The 21,204-nt window shown below is 41.4% G+C and overlaps 3 protein-coding genes across 3 annotated transcripts; 2 read left to right on the top strand and 1 right to left on the bottom strand.

Moving 5' to 3' along the window:
* Positions 1–328: 328 nt before the first annotated feature.
* Positions 329–1,292, top strand: LOC123804135 (olfactory receptor 11A1). The gene is given in 2 exon segments (XM_045816110.2): positions 329–1,264; positions 1,266–1,292. Coding segments are annotated over 2 exon segments (963 nt in total).
* An 8,336-nt stretch (positions 1,293–9,628) lies between these two features.
* OR12D2 (olfactory receptor family 12 subfamily D member 2) lies at positions 9,629–10,612 on the bottom strand. Its single transcript, XM_045816130.2, has one exon. It carries the CDS (start codon positions 10,589–10,591, stop codon positions 9,629–9,631), a length of 963 nt encoding a protein of 320 aa, XP_045672086.2. The 5' UTR covers positions 10,592–10,612.
* A 9,633-nt stretch (positions 10,613–20,245) lies between these two features.
* On the top strand, positions 20,246–21,204 carry LOC123804150 (olfactory receptor 12D3-like). The gene is given in 2 exon segments (XM_045816129.2): positions 20,246–21,166; positions 21,169–21,204. Coding segments are annotated over 2 exon segments (957 nt in total).

A 21,204-nucleotide genomic window follows, 5' to 3' on the forward strand; every position in this document is an offset into this window, starting at 1 on the left:
ACAGATTAGGATCATGGACTCACTGTGTCAAGAAACACTGGGTTGAATTAGTAGGGTGGAGGGCTCTGAAGACTGCACTGGTGTTTGGATGAACTCTCTGGAGCCATGGCGAACATGCACAGTTAGGGACAGCCTCAGGAACAGGAGTTGGACAAGGGGTAAGCCACTACAAAGAGGGAAAGGTGAAGAAGTGCAAGGGACTTTTGTTTTGGAGACTCACGCTCATTGTTTTCATTTTAGCCCTACTTATCTAGGAGCTGGTGTAGGAGAAGAGATGCACTAGAATTTCTCCATTAATCTCTGCCAGAGATCAGCTTGGATGATCCCCATGGAAGCGGTCACTCTAGAAAACCAAACTATCACAGAATTTGTCCTCCTTGGTTTCCATGATGTAGCTGAGCTGCGTCTCCTTTTCTTTATCGTGTTCACTGTCATCTATGTCTCCACTGTCGCGGGGAATGTGCTAATCATTGTGGCGGTGGTTAGCTCACAGAGGCTCCACACACCCATGTATTTCTTCCTGGCTAACCTGTCCTTCCTGGAGATCCTCTACACCTCCACAGTGGTCCCAAAAATGCTGCAGGGCTTCTTGCAGGAGGCAGCCATCTCTGTGGCTGGATGCCTGCTCCAGTTCTTTATCTTCGGCTCTCTAGCCACGGCTGAATGCTTCATGCTGGCCATCATGGCCTATGATCGCTACCTGGCGATCTGCTATCCACTCCGCTACCCTCTCCTGATGGGGCCCAGAGGATGCTTGGGGCTGGTGCTCGTTGCTTGGCTCTCTGGCTTTATGGTAGATGGACTGGTTGTAGCCCTAATGGGCCAACTGACGTTCTGTGGCCCCAGCCACATTGACCACTTCTACTGTGACTTCATGCCTTTGATGGGCCTGGTCTGCTCGGATCCCCGCGTCACTCAGATGACAACATTCATTCTCTCTGTGGTCTGCCTCACTGTCCCCTTTGGACTGATTCTGACATCCTATGCCCGGATCGTGGTAGTTGTGCTAAGAGTCCCTGCGGGGGCCCAGAGGCGAAAGGCTTTCTCCACCTGCTCCTCCCACCTGGCAGTAGTGTCCACCTTCTATGGAACCCTCATGGTCTTGTACATTGCACCCTCTGCTGTCCACTCCCAGCTCCTCTCCAAGGTCTTTGCCCTGCTCTACACTGTGGTCACCCCTCTTCTCAATCCTGTGATCTACACCCTGAGGAATAAGGAGGTTCATTATGCATTGCGGAGGCTTCTGTATATTAAGCACACTGAAACACGTGATTGAAGGAGGATGGTGGTGAAGATTTTATTTGGACTTTGGATGTCTCCATTAGGGTGTCTTTCAGGACTGGCTGGGGAGGAAGAACTTTGTTCTATTTTGACATTTCCCTTTGTAAAATGTTCTACAGTTACTCTAAAAAAGATCAACAATTTTCAAGTGCTAACTTAAAATTTACTTTTATCTTTTATTATTCTTTTTAAAATAGGATATGCATATTTAATAGAGAAAATATATACACAAAAGTAGCAACAGAAAGCCGACCTGGAAATATTGGCTACTAGTATTGTGTGTGGATTGTGAAAATTGGTAATCTGGTTTTCCACTGGACACCGTGTCTTAAACATCTTTCTATTTCAATAAGTATGTACTTATATATTCTTCTGGGTTTTTTAGAATGGCTAAACATGATTTACATCCAGACTTTACTATAATAAATCTTTAGAACTTCAATTGCCTGTTCTAAGAATTTACAATATTTTTTAAAACTTAAAGATGAATGCATTTTATTTATTTCTTTTTAATTTTTTATTGTAGACAGTTTCAAACATATGAAAGTGGAGATCAGAAGAGGGAATGAAACATGAGAGACTATGGACTATGAGAAACAAACTGAGGGCCTCAGAGGGGAGGAGGGTGGGGGAATGGGATAGACTGGTGATGGGTAGTAAGGAGGGCACGTATTGCATGGTGCACTGGGTGTTATACGCAACTAATGAATCATTGAACTTTACATCGAAAACCGGGGATGTACTGTATGATGATTAACATAATATAATAAAAAATCATTAAAAAATTAAAATAAAATTGTATTAAGGATCAAGCAAAAAAAAAAAAAAAAAAAGAAAATTTAGCAACCCCATGTAGCAATCATACAGCATCAGTATCTGCATTTGCCAACCCTGTTTCAATGACCTATACCTCCTTTTATTCTGCAAAATTTTAGGGCAGATTAAGATGTGTACATTGTGTAAGTACATATTCCACATGCAAATATTTACTGTGCTCTATGACTGGCAAAGACATTTTTAATTAAGTTTTAATTTTAATACCAGTATAGTTAACATATGGTGTAATATTAGTTTCAGGTGTACAATATAGTGATTCATCACTTCCGTAGATCACCCTGTGCTCCTCATGACCAAGGGCACTCCTTAATCCCCATCACCTGGTCCACCCATTCCCCCCCCCCCCCCGCCCCCGTGACCATCAGTTTGTTCTCTATAGTTATGAGTCTGTTTCACGCGCACCTGAGTGGCTCGGTTTGTTAAGCGTCTGCCTTAGGCTCAGGTCATGATCCCGGAGTCTGGGGATGGAGCCCCGTGTCAGGCTCTCTGCTCAGCTGGGAGTCTGTTTCTTCCTCTCCCCCTGCTCCTCCCCCCACTAGTGCGCACTCTCTTGCTCACTCTCTCAAATAAATGAATAAAATCTTTAAAAAAGAGTCTGTTTCTTGTTTGTTTCTTTTTCCCTTTGGCTTACTCCTTTTGTTTCTTAAACTCCACATATGAGTGAAATCATATGGTATTCGTCTTTCTCTGACTTATTTCACTTAGCATAATACCTTCTAGTTCCATCCATGTCATTGCAAATGGCAAGGTTTCATTTTTTTGATGGTTGAGTAATATTCCATTGTATATATACACTACAGATTCTTTATCCATTCGTCTGTTGATGGACAATTAGGCTGTTTCCATCTTGGCTATTGTAGATAATGCTGCTATAAACATCAGGATGCATGAATTCTTTGAATTAGTGTTTTTGTATTTTTTAGGTAAATACCCACTAGTGTGATTACTGGATCATAAGGTAGTTCTATTTTTAATGTCTTGAGGAACCTCCATACTGTTTTCCAGAGTGGCTGACCTAGTTTGCATTCCCACCAACAGTGTAAGAGGGCTTCCCTTTCTCTGCATCTTTGCTAACATCTGTTGTTTCCTGAGTTTTTAAATTTAGCCATTCTGACCAGTGTGAGGTGATATATCATTGTGGTTTTGTTTTTTATTTTTATAATAATGTTTTTTTATTATATTATGTTAGTCACCATACAGTACAACCCTGGTTTCTGATGTAAAGTTCGATGATTCATTAGTTGCGTGTAACACCCAGTGCACCATGCAATACGTGCCCTCCTTACTACCCTTCACCAGCCTATCCCATTCCCCCATCCCCCTCCCCTCTGAAGCCCTCAGTTTGTTTCTCAGAGTCCCTAGTCTTTCATGCTTCATTCCCCCTTCTGATTACCCCCCCTTTCTTTATCCCTTTCTTCTCCTACCGATCTTCCTAGTTCTTATGTTCCATAGATGAGAGAAACCATATGATAATTGTCTTTCTCTGCTTGACTTATTTCACTTAGCATTATCTCCTCCAGTGCCGTCCATGTTGCTGCAAATGTTGAGAAATAGTTCTTTTTGATAGCTGAGTAATATTCCATTGTATATACGGACCACAACTTCTTAATCCAGTCATCTGTTGAAGGGCATCTCGTCTCCTTCTACGATTTAGCTATTGTGGACAATGCTGCTATGAACATTGGGGTGCATATGGCCCTTCTCTTCACTACGTCTGTATCTTTGGGGTAAATACCCAGTAGTGCAATGGCTGGATAGCTCAATTTTTAACTTTCAATTTTAATTTTTAACTTCTTAAGGGACCTCCACACTGTTTTCCAGAGTGGCTGTACCAACTTGCATTCCCACCAACAGTGTAAGAGGGATCCCCTTTCTCCACATCCTCTCCAACAATTGTTGTTTCTTGCCTTGTCAATTTTTGCCATTCTAACTGGCGTAAGGTGATATCTCAGTGTGGTTTTGATTTGAATTTCCCTAATGGCTAGTGATGTTGAACACTTTTTTGTGTGCCTGTTAGCCATTTGTTTGTCTTCTTTGGAGAACTATCTGTTCGTGTCTTCTGTCCATTTCTTGACTTGATTATTTGTTTTTTGGGTGTTGAATTTGAGAAGTTCTTTATAGATCTTGGATACCAGCCCTTTATTTGTAGTGTCATTTGCAAATATCTTCTCCCATTCCGTGGGTTGCCTCTTAGTTTTGTTGACTGTTTCCTTTGCTGTACAGAAGCCTTTTATCTTGATGAAGTCCCAAAGTTCATTTTTGCTTTTGTTTCCCTTGCCTCTGGAGATGTGTCATGAAAGAAGTTGCTGTGGCAGATGTGGAAGAGGTTCTTTTCTATGATTTTGATGGATCCCTGTTTCACATTGAGGTCTTTCATCCATTTTGAGTTTATCTTTGTGTGTGGTGTAAGAGAATGGTCCAGCTTCATTCTTCTGCATGTGGCTGTCCAGTTTCCCTGACAGCATTTATTGAAGAGACTTTTTTTTCCATTAGATGTTCTTTCCTGCTTTGTTGAAGATAGTTGACCATACATTTAAGGGTCCATTTCTGGACTCTCTATTCTCTTCCATTGATCTATGTGTCTGTTTTTGTGCCAGTACCATGCTGTCTTGATGATCACATTTGTAATGTAGCTTGAAGTCAGACATTGTGATGCCCTAGCTTTGATTTTCTTTTTCAACATTCCCCTGGTGATTCAGGATCTTTTCTGGTTCCAAGCAAATTTTAGGATTGTCTGTTCCAGCTCTCTGAAAAATGTCCTTAGAATTTTGATAGGGATGGCATTGAAAGTGTAGATTGCTCTGGGCAGCATAGACATTTTCACAATGTTTATTCTTCCAATACATGAGCATGGAATGTTTTTCCATCTCTTTGTGTCTTCCTCCAATTCTTTCATCAGTGCTCTCCAGTTTCTACAGTATAGATCCTTTACCTCTTTGGTTAGGTTTATTCCTAGGTATCTTATGGTTTTTGGTTCTATTATAAATGGAATTGATTCCTTAATTTCTCTTTCTACAGTTACATTGTTAGTGTATAGAAATGGAACTGGTTTCTGTGCATTGATTTTGTATCCTGCCATGTTGCGGAATTTCTGTATGAAGTCTAGTAATTTGGGGGTGGTCTTTGGGTTTTCCACATGAAGTATCATGTCATCTGCGAAGAGAGAGCGCTTGACTTCTTCTTTGCCAATTTGAATGCATTTATTTCTTCTTGTTGTCTGATTGCTGAGGCTGAGACTTGTAGTACTATGTTGAACACTAACAGTGAGAGTGGGCATCCCTGTTGTGTCCTGACCTTAAGGGAAAGGCTCTCAGCTTTCCCCCATTGAGAATGATATTTGCTGTGTGCTTTTCATTGATGGTTTTCATTATATTGAGGAATGTTCCTTCTATCACTATATTTTGAGGAATTTTAAACAAGAAAGGATGTTGTATTTTGTTCAATGCTTTTTCTGCATCAATCGAGAGGATCATATTATTCTTGTCTTCTCTTTTATTAATGTGCTCTGTCAGGCTGATTGATTTCTGAATGTTGAATCACTCTTGCACCCGAGGAAGAAATCCCACCTGGTCATGGTGAATTATCCTTTTAATGTGCTGTTGGCTTCTATTGGCTAGAATCCTGTTGAGTATTTTGGCATCCATGTTCATCAGGGATAATGGTCTGTAATTCTCCTTTTGGATGGGGTATTTGCCTGGTTTTGGGATCAGGGTAATACTGGCCTCATAGAACGAGTTTGGAAGTTTCCCTTCTATTTCTATTTTGTGAACCAGCTTCAGTGAAATAGGTATTATTTCTTTCTTAAATGTTTGGTATGATTCCCCTGGGAAGCTATCTGGCCATAGACTTTTGTTTTTTGGGAGGTTTTTGATTACTGCTTCAATTTCCTAAATGCATCTTGTTTTAATGTTTCTTCGTCTCTTATTTCATAGCAGTCCCCTCCTCTCTGATTACATGTCCTGTGGATGGTCCATTTTCTGAACCAGACTTACTGCTTATGCATGGTTTTGTGTAACTTCTATTCCCATATCCTATGTAGACTTGTTTTGGTCAGTCTCAGCCTATTGAATGTGATGCTGGGGGCTAGGGATGGCTGGGATGCTCTCGTGGGTCTGCACACACAGTTTCCTGATGGGAGTCAATGTTGTGGCTAAACTGCTCCTTGTCGTTCTTATTATGATTGCAAGACACACCCCAGCAATAACCATCAGGTAAATTTGAGAAGACAAGTTTTATTACTCATAGTCCTGGGGGTACACAGCACACCTGGGGCCACATGGTTTTGGGTGAAGAGAGAGAGAGAGAGCATGGCCTGGGGCTCTGCCTTAATTGGGATCAAGGGCGGAGTGTCTAGGGCATTGTGGGTTCACTCTTCTTTGGTGAATTTAAAGCATAAGAACAGGAATTAAAGCACAAGAAGGGCAAAGAAGGGTCACTCAAGTGGCCAGCTATTTATGTAACCAGGTCTTTCTAAAAGGGGAACTTTGTGGGTGGGGTGGCCTGCTCCTTATGTAGTTGTGTGGTTGGCAGTACATTTATTGCAGGAGACTATCTTTGAAATGGATGTCTTAGCAATGAAAAGGTTAATGTCAGGCACCTACTTTACAATAAAAAAAGCTAATTGTTAGGCACTTACACTATAAAACTGATAGTGAGATACAAGCTCGATTAGATCTTTGTTAACTTTCAGGCAGAGTATCTCAAAGTTGCTGTTATTTCTGTTGTATCATCTCATGAGACCGTGCTTGTTGTCCCACTTACAGTGACGCTATTTCTGCTTTTGACCAGTGGGTTCAGGTGGTGTCAGTATGCTCCACATATTATTCAATTTCCAATCAACCTTTCACCTAATAATTTTCACATCTATTCATGATTTTTTTTTTTTTTTGAGAGAGAGAGCATGAACGGGGTGGGGGGAGGGACAGAAGGAAAAAGAGAAAGAGAATCACAAGCAGGTCCACACTCAGCATGGAGTCTAATGTGGAGGCTCGATCTCATGACCCTGAGATCATGACCTGAGCCAAAATTGAGAGTTGGACACTTCACCAGCTGAGCCACCCAGGTGCCTCATATTTTCCTTTATAAAAATTAAGAATAATTAACACACAGTGTTATATTAGTCTCAAGGGTACAATATAGTGATTCAACAGTTCTATACATTTCTCAGTGTTCATCAGATAAGTGTCCTCTTAATCCTCTTCACCCACATCCCCCATCGCCCGCTCACCTCCTCTTTGACTATGACCAGTGTGTTCTCTGTAAGTAAGAGTCGTTTTTTCTTTTCTTTTTTCTCTTTTTATTCATTTGTATTGTTTCTTAAATTTCAAATATAAGTGAAATAATTTGTCTTCTCTGTCTGACTTATTTCATTTAGTATTATACCCTCAAGTTTCATCCACATTGTCACAAATGGCAAGATTTTCTTTTTTTTCATGAGTAAAAAATACTCCGTTATATACCTAATTCTATGTTTATATCTACCTATGGTGATAACTTGACCATTTAGTTCAGTAAGAAACCATACTCGAGGAATCATACCCAACAAACCCATCTGTACTTTGATCTGATGTGGGAGAAAAGATGTAGACTTTGAACTGATGCTATAATGGGTTGAGATATTGGGACTATTTGGAAGGAGAGTAAGTGTGCTTTGTATGTGGGAACAGTGTTAATTATTAGTAGTCAGAGTTGCAACTATGATGGATTGAGGATGTCCACAAAAGTTTTGATGTTCTTTCCAGTGAAAAGTAGGGATTTCCTCTCTGTGACGTTTGGTTGGCCTGTGACTATTTTGACCAAGAGAGTACGGTAACAGTGATGTTAATACTAGTCCTTGTGTTTGTCCCTGAGACGACCGGCAGATGTTGCCCTGGTCTGTTGGCTCCCATGTGGAGAGTCAACCCTGAGACATCTGTGCTACAAAAGCACAGGACAGCCACAAGGAGAAACTGGAGAGAGAGAGGCACAGAGTTTGCGAGCTCTTGGCTATCCACGCCGAGATGCTCAAGTGGGCCCAGCCTCAGCCTGAGGCATTATCACGCAGAACCAACACTTCCCCGCTGTGTTCTTCCCAATTTCTGAGCCTCGGGATAATGCAGGTTAGTTAAAGAAGTGTTCGAAGCTTCTGTGTTTGGGGATACTAGTGTGTGGGTGCAGCACTAGATACCCAGATAATGCTGTGCTCCTCTCTGGTTCACAGCCTCCGTGTAGGCTGGATTATGTAAAAAAATTCTGATCAAGAGAAATGATGGCTTGAGAGAGTTCAGGGTAGAAGGTGTCTTCTGTCTGTCTGTCTGTCTCTCTCTCTCTATATATACACAGACACAGACACATACACACTAGAATTAAGGGACCAGAAAGAGTAAAAGGGGAAGATAAAACCAGCATAGGAGTGAGATCCGAACCACATTGTTTTGGATTCATGAAGGTGAAAGTGGAGAATTTGAACAATCAGCTCATGAAAGCCTGTCACCGTCTTTATCTGGTCTCTAAATAGTCATAAATGCTGGCCCCCACCATCCTGCAAGCCCAGCAGCTGCTCCCTGGCACTTAGAAAGTAAGGCACATAGTGCCTCTTGCAATGAGCTCCCGAAATGCCTCAGGCATTATGCTGTAGTAGCTTCACCTCCATGTGAGGTCAGTGACAAGTAAGGAAAACAAGACAGGATTTTGTCAAATTCTGCACATTCGCCAGTATTACATCGTATTACATCACATTACAATTTGTGAAATAAGTATAGAAATAAGAAAACAAAACAAAAATTAGGAAGGGTTTTGAAACTCGTCATTTTCTGTGACCAAAGCCTGAGGGGAAAATGATGTACTAATGAGCTTGAGAGGGATTCCTGAGACTTTTTCCCCCAGTTTCCTTCCACTTTCAGTGATATTTCATAGTAATCCTTTACAGTTTGTCAGGTTGGCATTAAAACATTTCTGGGGATAGAGTTTCCAGAACTCTCTAGATAAACCATTGGCTATTTTATCCCTGTTCATTAGTGCTTAAATTATTTGTTTTAATTATTTACTTTCCTCCCTGCCTTGAGAAAAAGAAGTCATGACACACGGCTTAAAAATTCCTCTTAACTCATTTGTGAATTACCATTTCGTATCCAATTGAGTAACTGTGGCTCAAAATTCAAATCCTGAGAATATAAAGCATATTAATTATATTGCTCACATTAAAATATGTTAACTTAGGAGGACCACACAGGTCAGCAGCCCCAAGTACTATTCAACTACGCAATAGCTGGGTAATACAGGCATATTTCTATACCTGGTTTCATTAAAGAATACATAACCAATCAATTTGATCAGCTGATATCCCAGAAACAAATTCAACATTCCGACGCCATGACTGGCATCTCGTGTTCACATTTCCCTTATGCTACCTCGAATGCGATCAGGCTGGCCCTTCCCATTTACCTTTCCTTAGCTGCTTCCCTCTATTATACATATTGTACACGATCTGAGAAGCAATATAACCTCATACCTCAACTTTTTCATTGCCTGGTTATTTATGTCTTAAAAGAGCTCTAGATTTGTTCAGGTCGCCCCTCCTTCTGAGCACAGTACTCAAGGCCCCCTTCACGTCCTTGTTCCTCAAAGTATAGATCAGCGGGTTTAGGACAGGAGTGACTGCACTGTACATGATAGCAGTGACCAGGTCCTGTTGCATGGCGCTGCGTGAGGCAGGGCGGGTGTAAGTGTAGAGAACAGGAACATAGAAAAGAATGACCACCGTGAAGTGAGAGGCACATGTGGACAGTGCTTTGTGGAGCACGCTGCAAGAATGGCACTTGGAGAAAAGAGAAATGATAATGTAGAAGTAGGAGACAAGTGTTAGGAAGAAGGGGCCCGTGGCAATGGTCCCTGTAACTGTATTGAGAAGCCACTGGTTGAGCTCAGTGTTCCCACAGGCCAACTCCAGCAAAGGTTTGACATCACAGAAGAAGTGTTGGATCTGATTAGAACGACAGAAGTTCAAGCGAGAGGTCATTATGGAGTGCAGCAGGGCGTGGAAAAAACCAATGGTCCAGACGGTGACAGCCATCTGGGTACAGAGCTGATAATTCATGACGACAGAGTAATGCAGTGGCCTGCAGATAGCCACAAAGCGGTCAAAGGCCATCACGGCCAACAGCAGGGACTCTGTGGTGCCCAGGAAGTGGAAGAAGTGAAGTTGGCTTATGCATCCCAAGAAGGAAATTGCCTTGTGTGTAGAGAAGAAGTTCTCCAGCATCTTTGGCAGTGTCACCGTGGAGTAGCAGATGTCTAGACATGACAGATTTCCCAGGAAGAAATACATGGGTAAATGAAGTCTTGGATCAGAGATGACAAGCGTCAGGACAGCTCCATTCCCAACCACACTGACAGCGTAGATTGCAAGGAAAAGCACGAAGAGATAAGGCTGCAGTGCTCGGATGTCTGTTATTCCCAGGAGGAGAAATTCAGTGACTGAGGTTTGATTCAGCATTGCTTAAAAGAGAAGATGAAATATTATATAGAATGCTACCTGTGATGAGATCAGAGTCTTTGCAGCTGAGGATTTGCCCACCTACACAACAAATTTTGAGGGAAAGCATTGCTGTTTTACATAGTTCTAAGATCAGACAATGTACAAGATTTGGACCATTAGACTATTGAGTATTAAGGTGACATGTTGGTTATGGGCCATGACTGAACTGTTTTTTTCCTTATTAGATTTGTCATTAATACTTTTCTTTCTCCAGAGACTCAGAGCATATTGCCAGCCTACCATCTTCTCTGGTTCTAAATATCTACTTTCTTTAAAAAAATTTTTTTTAAAGATTTTATTTATTCATTTGATGCAGAGAGAGAGTGAGCACAAGCAGGGGGAGTGGCAGACAGAGGGAGAGGGAGGAGCAGACTCCCTGCTGAGGAGGGAGCTGATGTGGGGCTCGATCCCAGGACTCTGGGACCACGAGCTGAGCTGAAGGCAGACACTTAACCAACTGAGCTACCCAGGTGTCCTGAACGTCTACTTTCTGATACAACTTTCCTTTAATCTTCCTAAGTCAGCTCTAACAGGGACAAATTTCTAAGTGTTCCCCCACAGTGCTACCTCTGAGCCTAGTATAAAACCAGCTGACAGGTTTTTACTTAAGAAAAACAGACAAAGAGGGGCGCCTGGGTGGCACAGCAGTTAAGCGCCTGCCTTCGGCTCAGGGCGTGATCCTGGCGTTCCGGGATCGAGCCCCACATCAGGCTCCTCCGCTATGAGCCTGCTTCTTCCTCTCCCACTCCCCCTGCTTGTGTTCCCTCTCTCGCTGGCTGTCTCTATCTCTGTCAAATAAATAAATAAAATCTTTAAAAAAAAAAAAAAAGAAAAACTGACAAAGATACAGACATAGTGAAGAGAAGGACCATATGCACCCCAATGTTCATAGCAGCATTGTCCACAATAGCTAAATAGTGGAAGGAGCCTAGATGCCCTTCAACAGATGACTGGATTAAGAAGTTGTGGTCCATGTATACAATGGAATATTACTCAGCCATCAGAAAGAACAATTTCTCAACATTTGCAGCAACATGGATGGGACTGGAGGAGATTATGCTAAGTGAAATAAATCAAGCAGAGAAAGACAATTATCAGATGGTTTCACTCATTTATGGAACATAAGGAGTATGAAGATCGGTAGGAGAAGAAAGGGAAGAAGAAAGGGGGGGTGAACAGAAGGCGGAATGAACCATGAGAGACTATAGACTCTGGGAAACAAACTGAGGGCTTCAGAGGGGAGGGGGCTGGGGGGATGGGCTGGCCCGGTGATGGGTAGTAAGGAGGGCACGTATTGCATGGTGCACTGGGTGTTATACGCAAGTGATGAATCATGGAACTTTACATCAAAAACTAGGGATGTACTGTATGGTGACTAACACAATATAATAAATAATTATTAAAAAAAAAAGAAATGCAAATGCTCGCATCAAAAAAAAAAAAAAAAAAGAAAAGAAAAACAGACAAGGAGAGAATGCTAAGAATGATAAGGAGGTCCGAATCAAGATTGCAGACACTGGAGTGCCTCCTGAAAAAGAGGACTCTTTCCACGTTTGGGAAATCCCCGAGAGGAGAATAGAAAGATTTGATGTGAATGGAATAAAGAGCGGGTTGATGAGGGAACACTTTTCGGTGACCCATGGGATTCTTGGCGATATAGCTGGAAGAGATTTTGAGCAATTATCCAGTCTATGCTGTAGATGCATGAAAGGCTGGCTTCAGGCGGTTCAGAATAGCTTTCTTTGAGAGCCACGTGTGTTTTACACACTGGTAAAACCTACCACTCCTGTTTAACATAAAATGATATGCCAAGTATCAGTTTTGGTTCTCTGACTCATAAAAGTAAATTGTATCAAAAATTCATTTGGGGGAAGAAATCATTTTCTAACATTTAAAGAAAATTAGCAATCAGACTCATCTGTACTGAATGATTTATTTCATTGCAATTTTAAGACTCAGAGATTACACACTTACTTGAGAGAGTAATAGAGAAGCAGGCATGCTGAACTGAGAATGAGATAGGGCAATGGAAATGTATAAAGAGCCTTCACAATCCACAGATGCAAAGAGGAATCCATCATGAGCTAGGAAACCAGCTCTGAATCCTGGGCATTTGACTTGAATATGAGCCAGCCCACAGAAAATACAGGCCCCTCTCCAGCCTGTCTCCTGTGGCATTCTCTTACCTGATCGAGTGCTCCAATTCACAGTCTGGGAAGCTTTTCAGGTGTAGGCTCCCAGGGATTATAAAGAGTAGGAAGATATTTGAAGCGACTGTTCATATTGGGACGGCAGCATGAGCTCTTCATCATCAGAAACCTCTTCGTCTCTTTCTGAAATTTCTCCTTCCTCCGATAAGCCCCAGACTTTAGACATATAAATACGGAGACACTGTGTCTTCTGGGTCTGAGCAGGAGCCCTGTGAGAATAAACAGGATACTTCCCCACACCTGCAATTCAAGAAAATCCCTCTTGGGGAATTCCTATCTTGAGTTCCATTTTTTCCCCCTTACTATGTTTCTTCCTTAGTTGGAGAATTCTGGACGGCACTATTCCCAGTGTCCTCCTATATTTTCTTAGTGCAATTACTTTTTATCCCTTTCTCACCTTGGGGACTTCCCTGGAAAAACTTTGTGAAGAAAAGGAAAAATTTGGCAATGAGTGTTAATGAATGGGGGACAGTCATTGTCTGCTGATTCTGCCATCTGAGTTATCTTGGGCTGACCTCAGTTGGTCACTTTTTCCTTTTGAAGTGAATCATAGTTTCCCAGGATTTATATGTGACATAATTCTGGATTGTACTAGGCGTCCTGTGAGTGTGATGCGTGGAGACTGGTTTCTGTTATACTTCTTGCCCGTGTGTCTGTACGTCAGCATTAGCCAGAAAATAACTTGCTAGTGCTCCAGTTGCAAACTTGGTTTCTTAGGTGGCAACTCCAGTCCCATTTTGGTTCTTTTTATCAGAAACTGAGCTACTTTTCGAGCCTCCCCTCTGTCAGAAATTTGGACAGAGTTGTCCAAAGATTTAGGGTTTCCTAGATTTCTCCCTTGATTTTCTATGATTGGTGTCTCAAGCTCTGCCCTTTCATTCTCTGAGCCAGAAAATGTGTGGGTTTTCTATCAAGTCTTAGCATGTGGACCCAACAGTGTCCTTCTCTCTTCTTAGAAGCCATAAAAACTGGAAAACCATCCAACAGCTTCTTTTTCTAATCTATGACTCCCCCCTAAATGTGCCTACAGAGATCATTGTTCAGATTGTCCAGATTGTTCACTTTTTCTTTGGTTTTGCATTCTATCTATTCCTTTAAGGTGGGTTGGCCGGGTAGGAACTTACATAACTCCCCTTTGTAAAGGATTCTGAAAGGGGAATAGGTTAATTTTTGAAAACTAAATTATCTAAAAGCCACTTACCTGAGAGTCCTTTTATTGAGTTTTATTCTGTAACTAATCTGTGTATTATACTGACAGTCTTTGACTGTTATCCTGAAATAACAAGGATCATTTTGAAACCAAAATTTTGGCCATGTTCCTAATAAATCATAAAATTGATCTTATTGGTTTTTAGTGAATTGACATAGCAACCAGGAAATATATCATTTTTCTCTTCACCTAAAGAAAGGGGGTTTATCATCATAATAAAACAGTGTCTTTAGATTCTTTGAAGTATTTCAACACATCCCCTACAGAGAAGGTCTTTATTCTCTAACTTCTTCCTAGAGTCCCTATAACACTTAACTCTTAAATGTAAGTCAAACAGATTCACCTTCACCGTTGTTCTTCCCTGTCTGACCATCATTTTCCCAGATCTTTCTCTTCTTTATTTGTAGAACTCAGGGTATAATTTATCATTTTTAGTTTCCATCATACTGCTCGAAGTGCAAACACTTTTTGCATTTACTAGATAGTAGGCTTTTTTTTTTCATGACCAACAAAGTGCTCTACTCAAAATTTATTATTATTTTTTTAAAAAATCAATGTAGTGCCTTCATAAGAACGCCAAGAAAAATAGCATAAATTGATACTTCTGGGAAGAGAAATATGGAGAGAATAAGTCTTTGGAGAGAAAATTCCCAAGACATTAATGCCCAGGATGACCCTGGGGAGCTTTTCTAGGACTTAGTCTTGTTTGTTCTCTGGTCAGAATGAGCGATGAGATTTCCTGAGATTCAATCTTACTTTTAGGTATAAGCTGTTTGTAATAAAAATGTATATAAGAAGTTTTGAGCAGCCAGAGTGATCCCTGATAACTTTACCTAGGAAGACAATAAAGACATCTGGATCTCTGATTTCTGGGTATCCTTTGTGAGCAGATGTTATTTCATTGTAAGTTATGTGCAGAGGCAAGTACAATTTTCTGATGACAGGAGTCAAGACTGCTGCAGGGCCTGAGTGGGAAATAACCGGGGAAGCTCTTTGAATCCAGGCTGTGAAAATGGCAGAGCTGAACACCAGGTGGCTCCTGGCACAAGTCATCAGCAGGGAAGCTTCAAACTTCCTAATATCTTTGTGTGTGCATTTTGTTTTCTTTTTGTGCTATAGTTTGTTTCAGAGTAGATTCCCTTTGTGGTCAAGTTTAGGTGTATGTTTGGACTGAATGTGTCAGTGCGTGTGTTACAGAGGGATAGAGGAAGATAAGGGAAGAAGGAAGTGAGGGAGAGAGAAAAGGATTAGTGGAGTAATGTCTCAATATATGTGAAATTGGTATTCATGAAAGTAGCAGGTCCCAGTTCTAGCAGTAGACAGTGTGCTACATTGCCTCTCGTGTCAAATAATTACATGCGGTAGTATTTTGAGTGGAAGAGGGTGATGGGATCATGCAGGAAAAAGGAAAATAATTTCAGAACTGTAGCATCATGTGTTTTCACATGAGGACATCCAAATCCCTGCTGTATGCACTGGTTACAATGTCTTTCAATTACATTTGTGATTCTTGAGATGAACCTTCTTCCCTTTGCTACCGATAATTCCAATTAGAATATTTCTTCTATTATCCACATCCATGGAACACAACTCCTGGACTTTTCACCTATCATGTAATTACCTAAGTTTTAAATACTGATTACTGATGCGAATTAATCACTAAGAATCATTAACGTTCTTGAAGTCTGTTTGTGACAAAAGTGAATTGCTCAAACTACTGGCCCCATATGGTTAAAAACCATTTACTTGCTTGCAGATATGCATTGCTCACTTTCTATGTTCTGGGTGCTCCGATAAAGCAGAAGAGTCCTTTGTGACTTAACGTCACAGTCAGGGGAATATTGCAGATAGGCTGTAGATTACAGGGCTTAGTAAAGCCAAATCTGACCTCTTGGGGGTAGTTTTAGTAGTTGACAAACACTGAACTGGTAATAATAATCCACTCAGTAATTGAATCAATATAGAGATAGCACCAAAAAAAAAAAAAAAAAAAAAAAAAGAAAAGAAAAGAAAAAGAAAAAGAGTTCTAGACAGTTTTAGATGCTGGGGGTGCAGTAGTGAATAAAATGGACAATAGCTTTGTTTGTTTCTGGGGCCTACAGTTAAGATGAAAGACAATAGGTGTGATAAAATCCAATACACCAGATCGAGATAAGTGCCCTTGGTAACACCATAGAAGGTAAGAATGACACAGTATGCTTTTCTCATTTTTTGGTAAATTAACATAGGGCAATCAGAGCAATTCACAATGAGGGAGCGGCCGTAGGGCAAAGACTTGAAAGAGATGTGGGAATTAGTCATGCACACTTCACAAGTGTACAAGTGCCCAGGCAGCAGAAAGCCGTGCCCAGAGGGACCCGAAGCAGGCTGTGATGGGTGTGTTGCAGGAAGAGCAGCGAGGCCGGGTGGCTGGGCGCTCACGAGGGCAGTGGAAGTAGACCCAGGAAGGAAGCAGAAGCCTCACGTAGCGCTGTTACTGTGCTGACTTTGAATTTTGACTCTGAGTAAGATGGGAATCACTTAGAGAGCGTAGGGCGTTAGGCTTCTATTTAGCAGAACGATCCTGGATGCTGCAGAGAATGGTGGTTGGGCAAAAGTGGAAAGACCTGCAACAATCCGGAGGAGTGGTGACCATGGCTTGCATGTCCAGAATCATGCAGCAGACAGGAAAAAACAGATTCTGCATGTGTGTTCATGAAACAGAGTAGTTTGTAATGTGTTTTCTGTTAAGTCCTTTTCAAAGTGTTGATATACAAAGTTAAGCTGCCTTAGAAAAGAAGTCGAGGTGTTTCCCCCTTTTCTTTTTTGGAAGAACCTATGTAAGTTGCTATTATTTCTTCTTCTAACTATTTGGTAGAATTCACCCATGCAATCTGGACTTGGTGTTTCCTTTTGGGGCAGATTTTAAATAGCAGCTCCAGCTTCCTATATAGTTATCCAACAAATTAAATTTTCCCTCATTTACTGGCAGTTTTTGTCGTCAACTTTTGGTTTGCATTAATTTGTAAATTTTGCCTGAATTGTTGAGTTCATTGGCGGGAAGCTGCTCACGATGACCTCTTACAGCTTTTGACAATGATGGCATCTGTAGTGACGCGACCTTTTAAATTGGTACCTCAAGTTTCCTCTCTGTCCTCCTGGGCGTTATTATCACTTTCACTAATCTTTTCAAATTACCAGATTTTTACTTCATTGACTTCGCTCTATTGTCCTCTTATCGCTCTATTGTCCATTAAAATATTGTCTATTTTAATGATTCTCGTTATAATTTTTCTTCTTCCTTTCCTCCTCCTTTCCTCAGGCTTGGCTTGCTGCTTTCTGTCCTTCCTTCATCTGGCTTCTTGAAATGAAAATGTAAGGTATTGATTCTCAACATTTTTTCCCTAACATGTGAATTTAAGGCCAAAAATTTTCCTGTTTCTTCCTTTAGCTGCGGACCAAGAGCTTCAACATAACTCATTTCATTATCATTCAAAAATCTTTTCTAATATTTATTTCTCCTTTTATCTGTGAATTACTTAGGTGTGTGTTGCCTAACTTCAAGCATTTAGTGAGTTTCTAGGTATCTTTTTAGTGTTTTCTAATTCAACCATGTTCAAATAACATTCTTTGAATGGTTCCATCATTTGAAATTTTTGAAGCTATTTTTTTTTAAGTTTGTTTTAAGCAATCTCTACACCCAATGTGGGGCTTGAACTCACAACCCTGAGATCAAGAGTCACATGCTCCCCTGACTGAGGCAGCCAGGCACCCCATAGGCTGTTGTTGTTGTTTTAAAGATTTTATTTATTTATTTGACAGAGATAGAGACAGCCAGCAAGAGAGGGAACACAAGCGGGGGGAGTGGGAGAGGAAGAAGCAGGCTTCCAGCGGAGGAGCCCAATGTGGGGCTCGATCCCAGAACACTGGGATCACACCCTGAGCCAAAGACAGACACTTAACGACTGCGCCATCCAGGCGCCCCCATGTTTGTTTGTTTTTTTTAAATAAAGACCCAACCTACACTGATTCTTTCTTTCTTTATTTTTTTTTTTTAAAGATTTAATTTGTTTATTCAACAGAGATAGAGACAGTCAGCGAGAGAGGGAACACAAGCAGGGGGAGTGGGAGAGGAAGAAGCAGGCTCCCAGCAGAGGAGCCTGATGTGGGGCTTGATCCCACAACGCCAGGATCACGCCCTGAGCCGAAGGCAGACGCTTAACCGCTGTGCCACCCAGGCGCCCCTGATTCTTTAAATGTTCAATGTGCACTTGAAAATAATATGAATTCTTTTCCTGTTTTTCTTTCATGCACTGTACACTAAATAGTCTTAACATCCACGAGTCATCATCATCATGGCTTTGTATCCTTACCAGTATCTCACCTTCCTGGAGTCTGCTTTCCTTTGTGTGTGCCCAGTTGTGTACCCATTCTGAGGCTCTCCGTCTCTGCATTTCCATTCTTCTGCTTAGGATCCTTTCCTTCTGCCTCAAGAACTACCTTTATGGTGTATCTAGTGTCATGACATATTCTCTTGGTTTGTGTTTTCTCTTTGTGTGTGTGTAAATTTTTTTCTTGTTCTATATGTGTGAACCAAACCTGTAAATTATCTTGTTCAGATGTTGATATTCTTACTAACTTCTTGGCTGCTTTTTCTTTTCTTTTTTTTTTTTTAAAGATTTTATTTATTTATTTGACAGAGATAGAGACAGCCAGCGAGAGAGGGAACACAAGCAGGGGGAGTGGGAGAGGAAGAAGCAGGCTCCCAGCAGAGGAGCCTGATGTGGGGCTCGATCCCAGATTGCCGGGATCACACCCTGAGCCGAAGGCAGGCGCTTAACCGCTGTGCCACCCAGGCGCCCCTCTTGGCTGCTTTTTCTATCAGTATATAGAGAGATATGTTAAAGCTTCTTTTTATGATGGTGGATTTGATTATGTTTTCATTATTTCTGTCAGCTTTTGAAGTTATTTTATTGGGAGCTTACATTGCAATATGCTATTTTGGACCAATTATTAGCTGGGAAATCTTAGTATAGGTGGATGAGAGAGAGTATCAGTTTTTCTAGTTCCTTAGTTGCAGGGCTTCCCCTTTGGTCGACAGGATGGTGATTATTAGATTTTACAAATAGCAAGGCTTTCTTTGTTCTTATATTTACTATACCTTTTCTATCTCCCTCAGAATTTATGCCTTGCCTTCTTTCAATTTTTTTTTCCCTTGTAAGTGTGGGGCACTCTCAAGGGCTAAAAACTTTGGGGTGTTTTCACAGTTCTCCTACTGTTAGGACTTCTCACTATTTCAAGTTTTTCTCAACTATAGCCACAGCCCCATTGCCGGCCTGCAATCTTGTGACTGCTGATGTTAATTTTGTGTTTTTATCCTCTACTCATGTAATATTTGAAGTTTCCGGGTTTTATGTCTCTTAATTTTCCTGAAGGTTTTGGTGGTCAGGGAGGATGTGCTAGTTTCCTGTGGGTTTGATGTTTCTTAGGAGAGGAAGGGAAATCCTCACAAGGTTAGATCTGTGCTGCTGCCAGAACCTAGAATCATAAGCTGAACAACAGTTTCCCTGAGTTACATGTGTTAAATTTGCCCAATCTTGAATTCTAATGCCTAATGTGAGGTTATGGTCATGTCCCACATTTCCTACTTTTAAAAAGTCCCCATTATCTATATTTGATTTCTTCATAACGTGCTGCTTTGACTAGTCTCATATCATTTTACCAGTTCAGAATTTACGAGGTACATTATTCTTCCCTAATTTTGTTGCAAGTAAATTTAGCTTTACCACTCCTAAATATTCTTTACATTGTAGTTCACTCCTAGGTTCTTCCAAATAGTAAACTTGCTTTAACACCCACTATGTAAAATAGAAAATTCAGGGCGCGCCTCACTGTCTTAGTCGCGTGAGCGGGTGACTCTTTGATTTTGAGGTTCTAAGTTCAAGGCTTATGTCAGGTGTAGAGAATACTTAAAAATAAAATCTTTATGCAATACGTGCCCTTCTTAATACCACACAATGAATCATGGAACACTACATCAAAAACTAATGATGTACTGTATGGTGACTCACATAACATAATAAAAATTTTTTTTAAAAACTTGATTGCTGCTGCACTATGAATGATAGAGCAAGGGAAAAAATAAAAAAAAAATCTTTAAACCAAATTCAGAAAAGTTAACTCATTATTATTGTCACATTTCCGCCCCAAGCAATGGAGAATGTCACGACCGTGAATGAGTTTCTCTTACTTGGACTGACCAGTGTTCAGGAGCTGCAGCCCTTCTTCTTTGTGATTTTCCTCGTCCTTTACTTGATAAGCTTGGTTGGAAATGGAGCTATATTGGTGATTGTGACTTTGGAGCCCAAACTCCACTCCCCTATGTATTTTTTCCTGGGAAACCTCTCTTGTCTGGATATCTGCTATTCTTCGGTGACGCTGCCCAAGGTGCTAATAACCCTCCTCTCCACTCGCAGGACCATATCTTTCCTAGGCTGCATCACGCAGCTACACTTCTTCCACTTTCTGGGCTGCTCTGAGGCCATCTTGCTGGCTATGATGGCCTTTGACCGATTCGTGGCCATCTGCTACCCACTTCGCTACACTGTCATCATGAGCCCCCAGGTGTGCGTCCTCTTGGCAGCCGTGGCCTGGCTCACCAGCTTCTTTTACGCTCTGATTCATTCTGTCATGACCGCACGCCTGAGCTTCTGCCACTCTCTGAAGCTCAATCACTTCTTCTGCGATGTGAAGCCCCTCCTGGAGCTGGCCTGTAGTAACACACTGCTCAATCAGTGGCTTCTCACCATTGTCACAGGCAGCATTGCCATGGGCGCTTTCTTCCTGACTCTTCTCTCCTACCTCTATGTCGTTGGCTTCCTTCTGTTCGAGCATCGGTCCTACAGAATGCTCCACAAGGCTCTGTCCACGTGTGCCTCCCACCTCATGGTGGTGTGTCTTTTCTATGGACCCGTGGGCTTCACATACATCCGTCCAGCCTCAGGCACCTCCATGACTCAGGACCGGATGGTGGCTGTTATCTACAGTGCAGTCACACCAGTGATGAACCCACTGATATACACTCTTAGGAATAAAGAAGTGAGGTTGGCTCTGAAGAAGATCTTTGGGAGGAAGTTTTGCTGAAAGACTGCCAGAAGCACCTCTGGGACTAA

Source organism: Ursus americanus, chromosome 27 (genome assembly GCF_024610735.1).
Source record: "Ursus americanus isolate L20-20 chromosome 27, mUrsAme1.1.p, whole genome shotgun sequence".
Lineage (NCBI taxonomy): Eukaryota > Metazoa > Chordata > Mammalia > Carnivora > Ursidae > Ursus > Ursus americanus.

What these genes read in the sequence shown, in the direction of transcription:
- OR12D2 (XM_045816130.2), bottom strand. Translation starts at nt 10,591, where the DNA reads ATGCTGAATCAAACCTCAGTCACTGAATTTCTCCTCCTGGGAATAACA.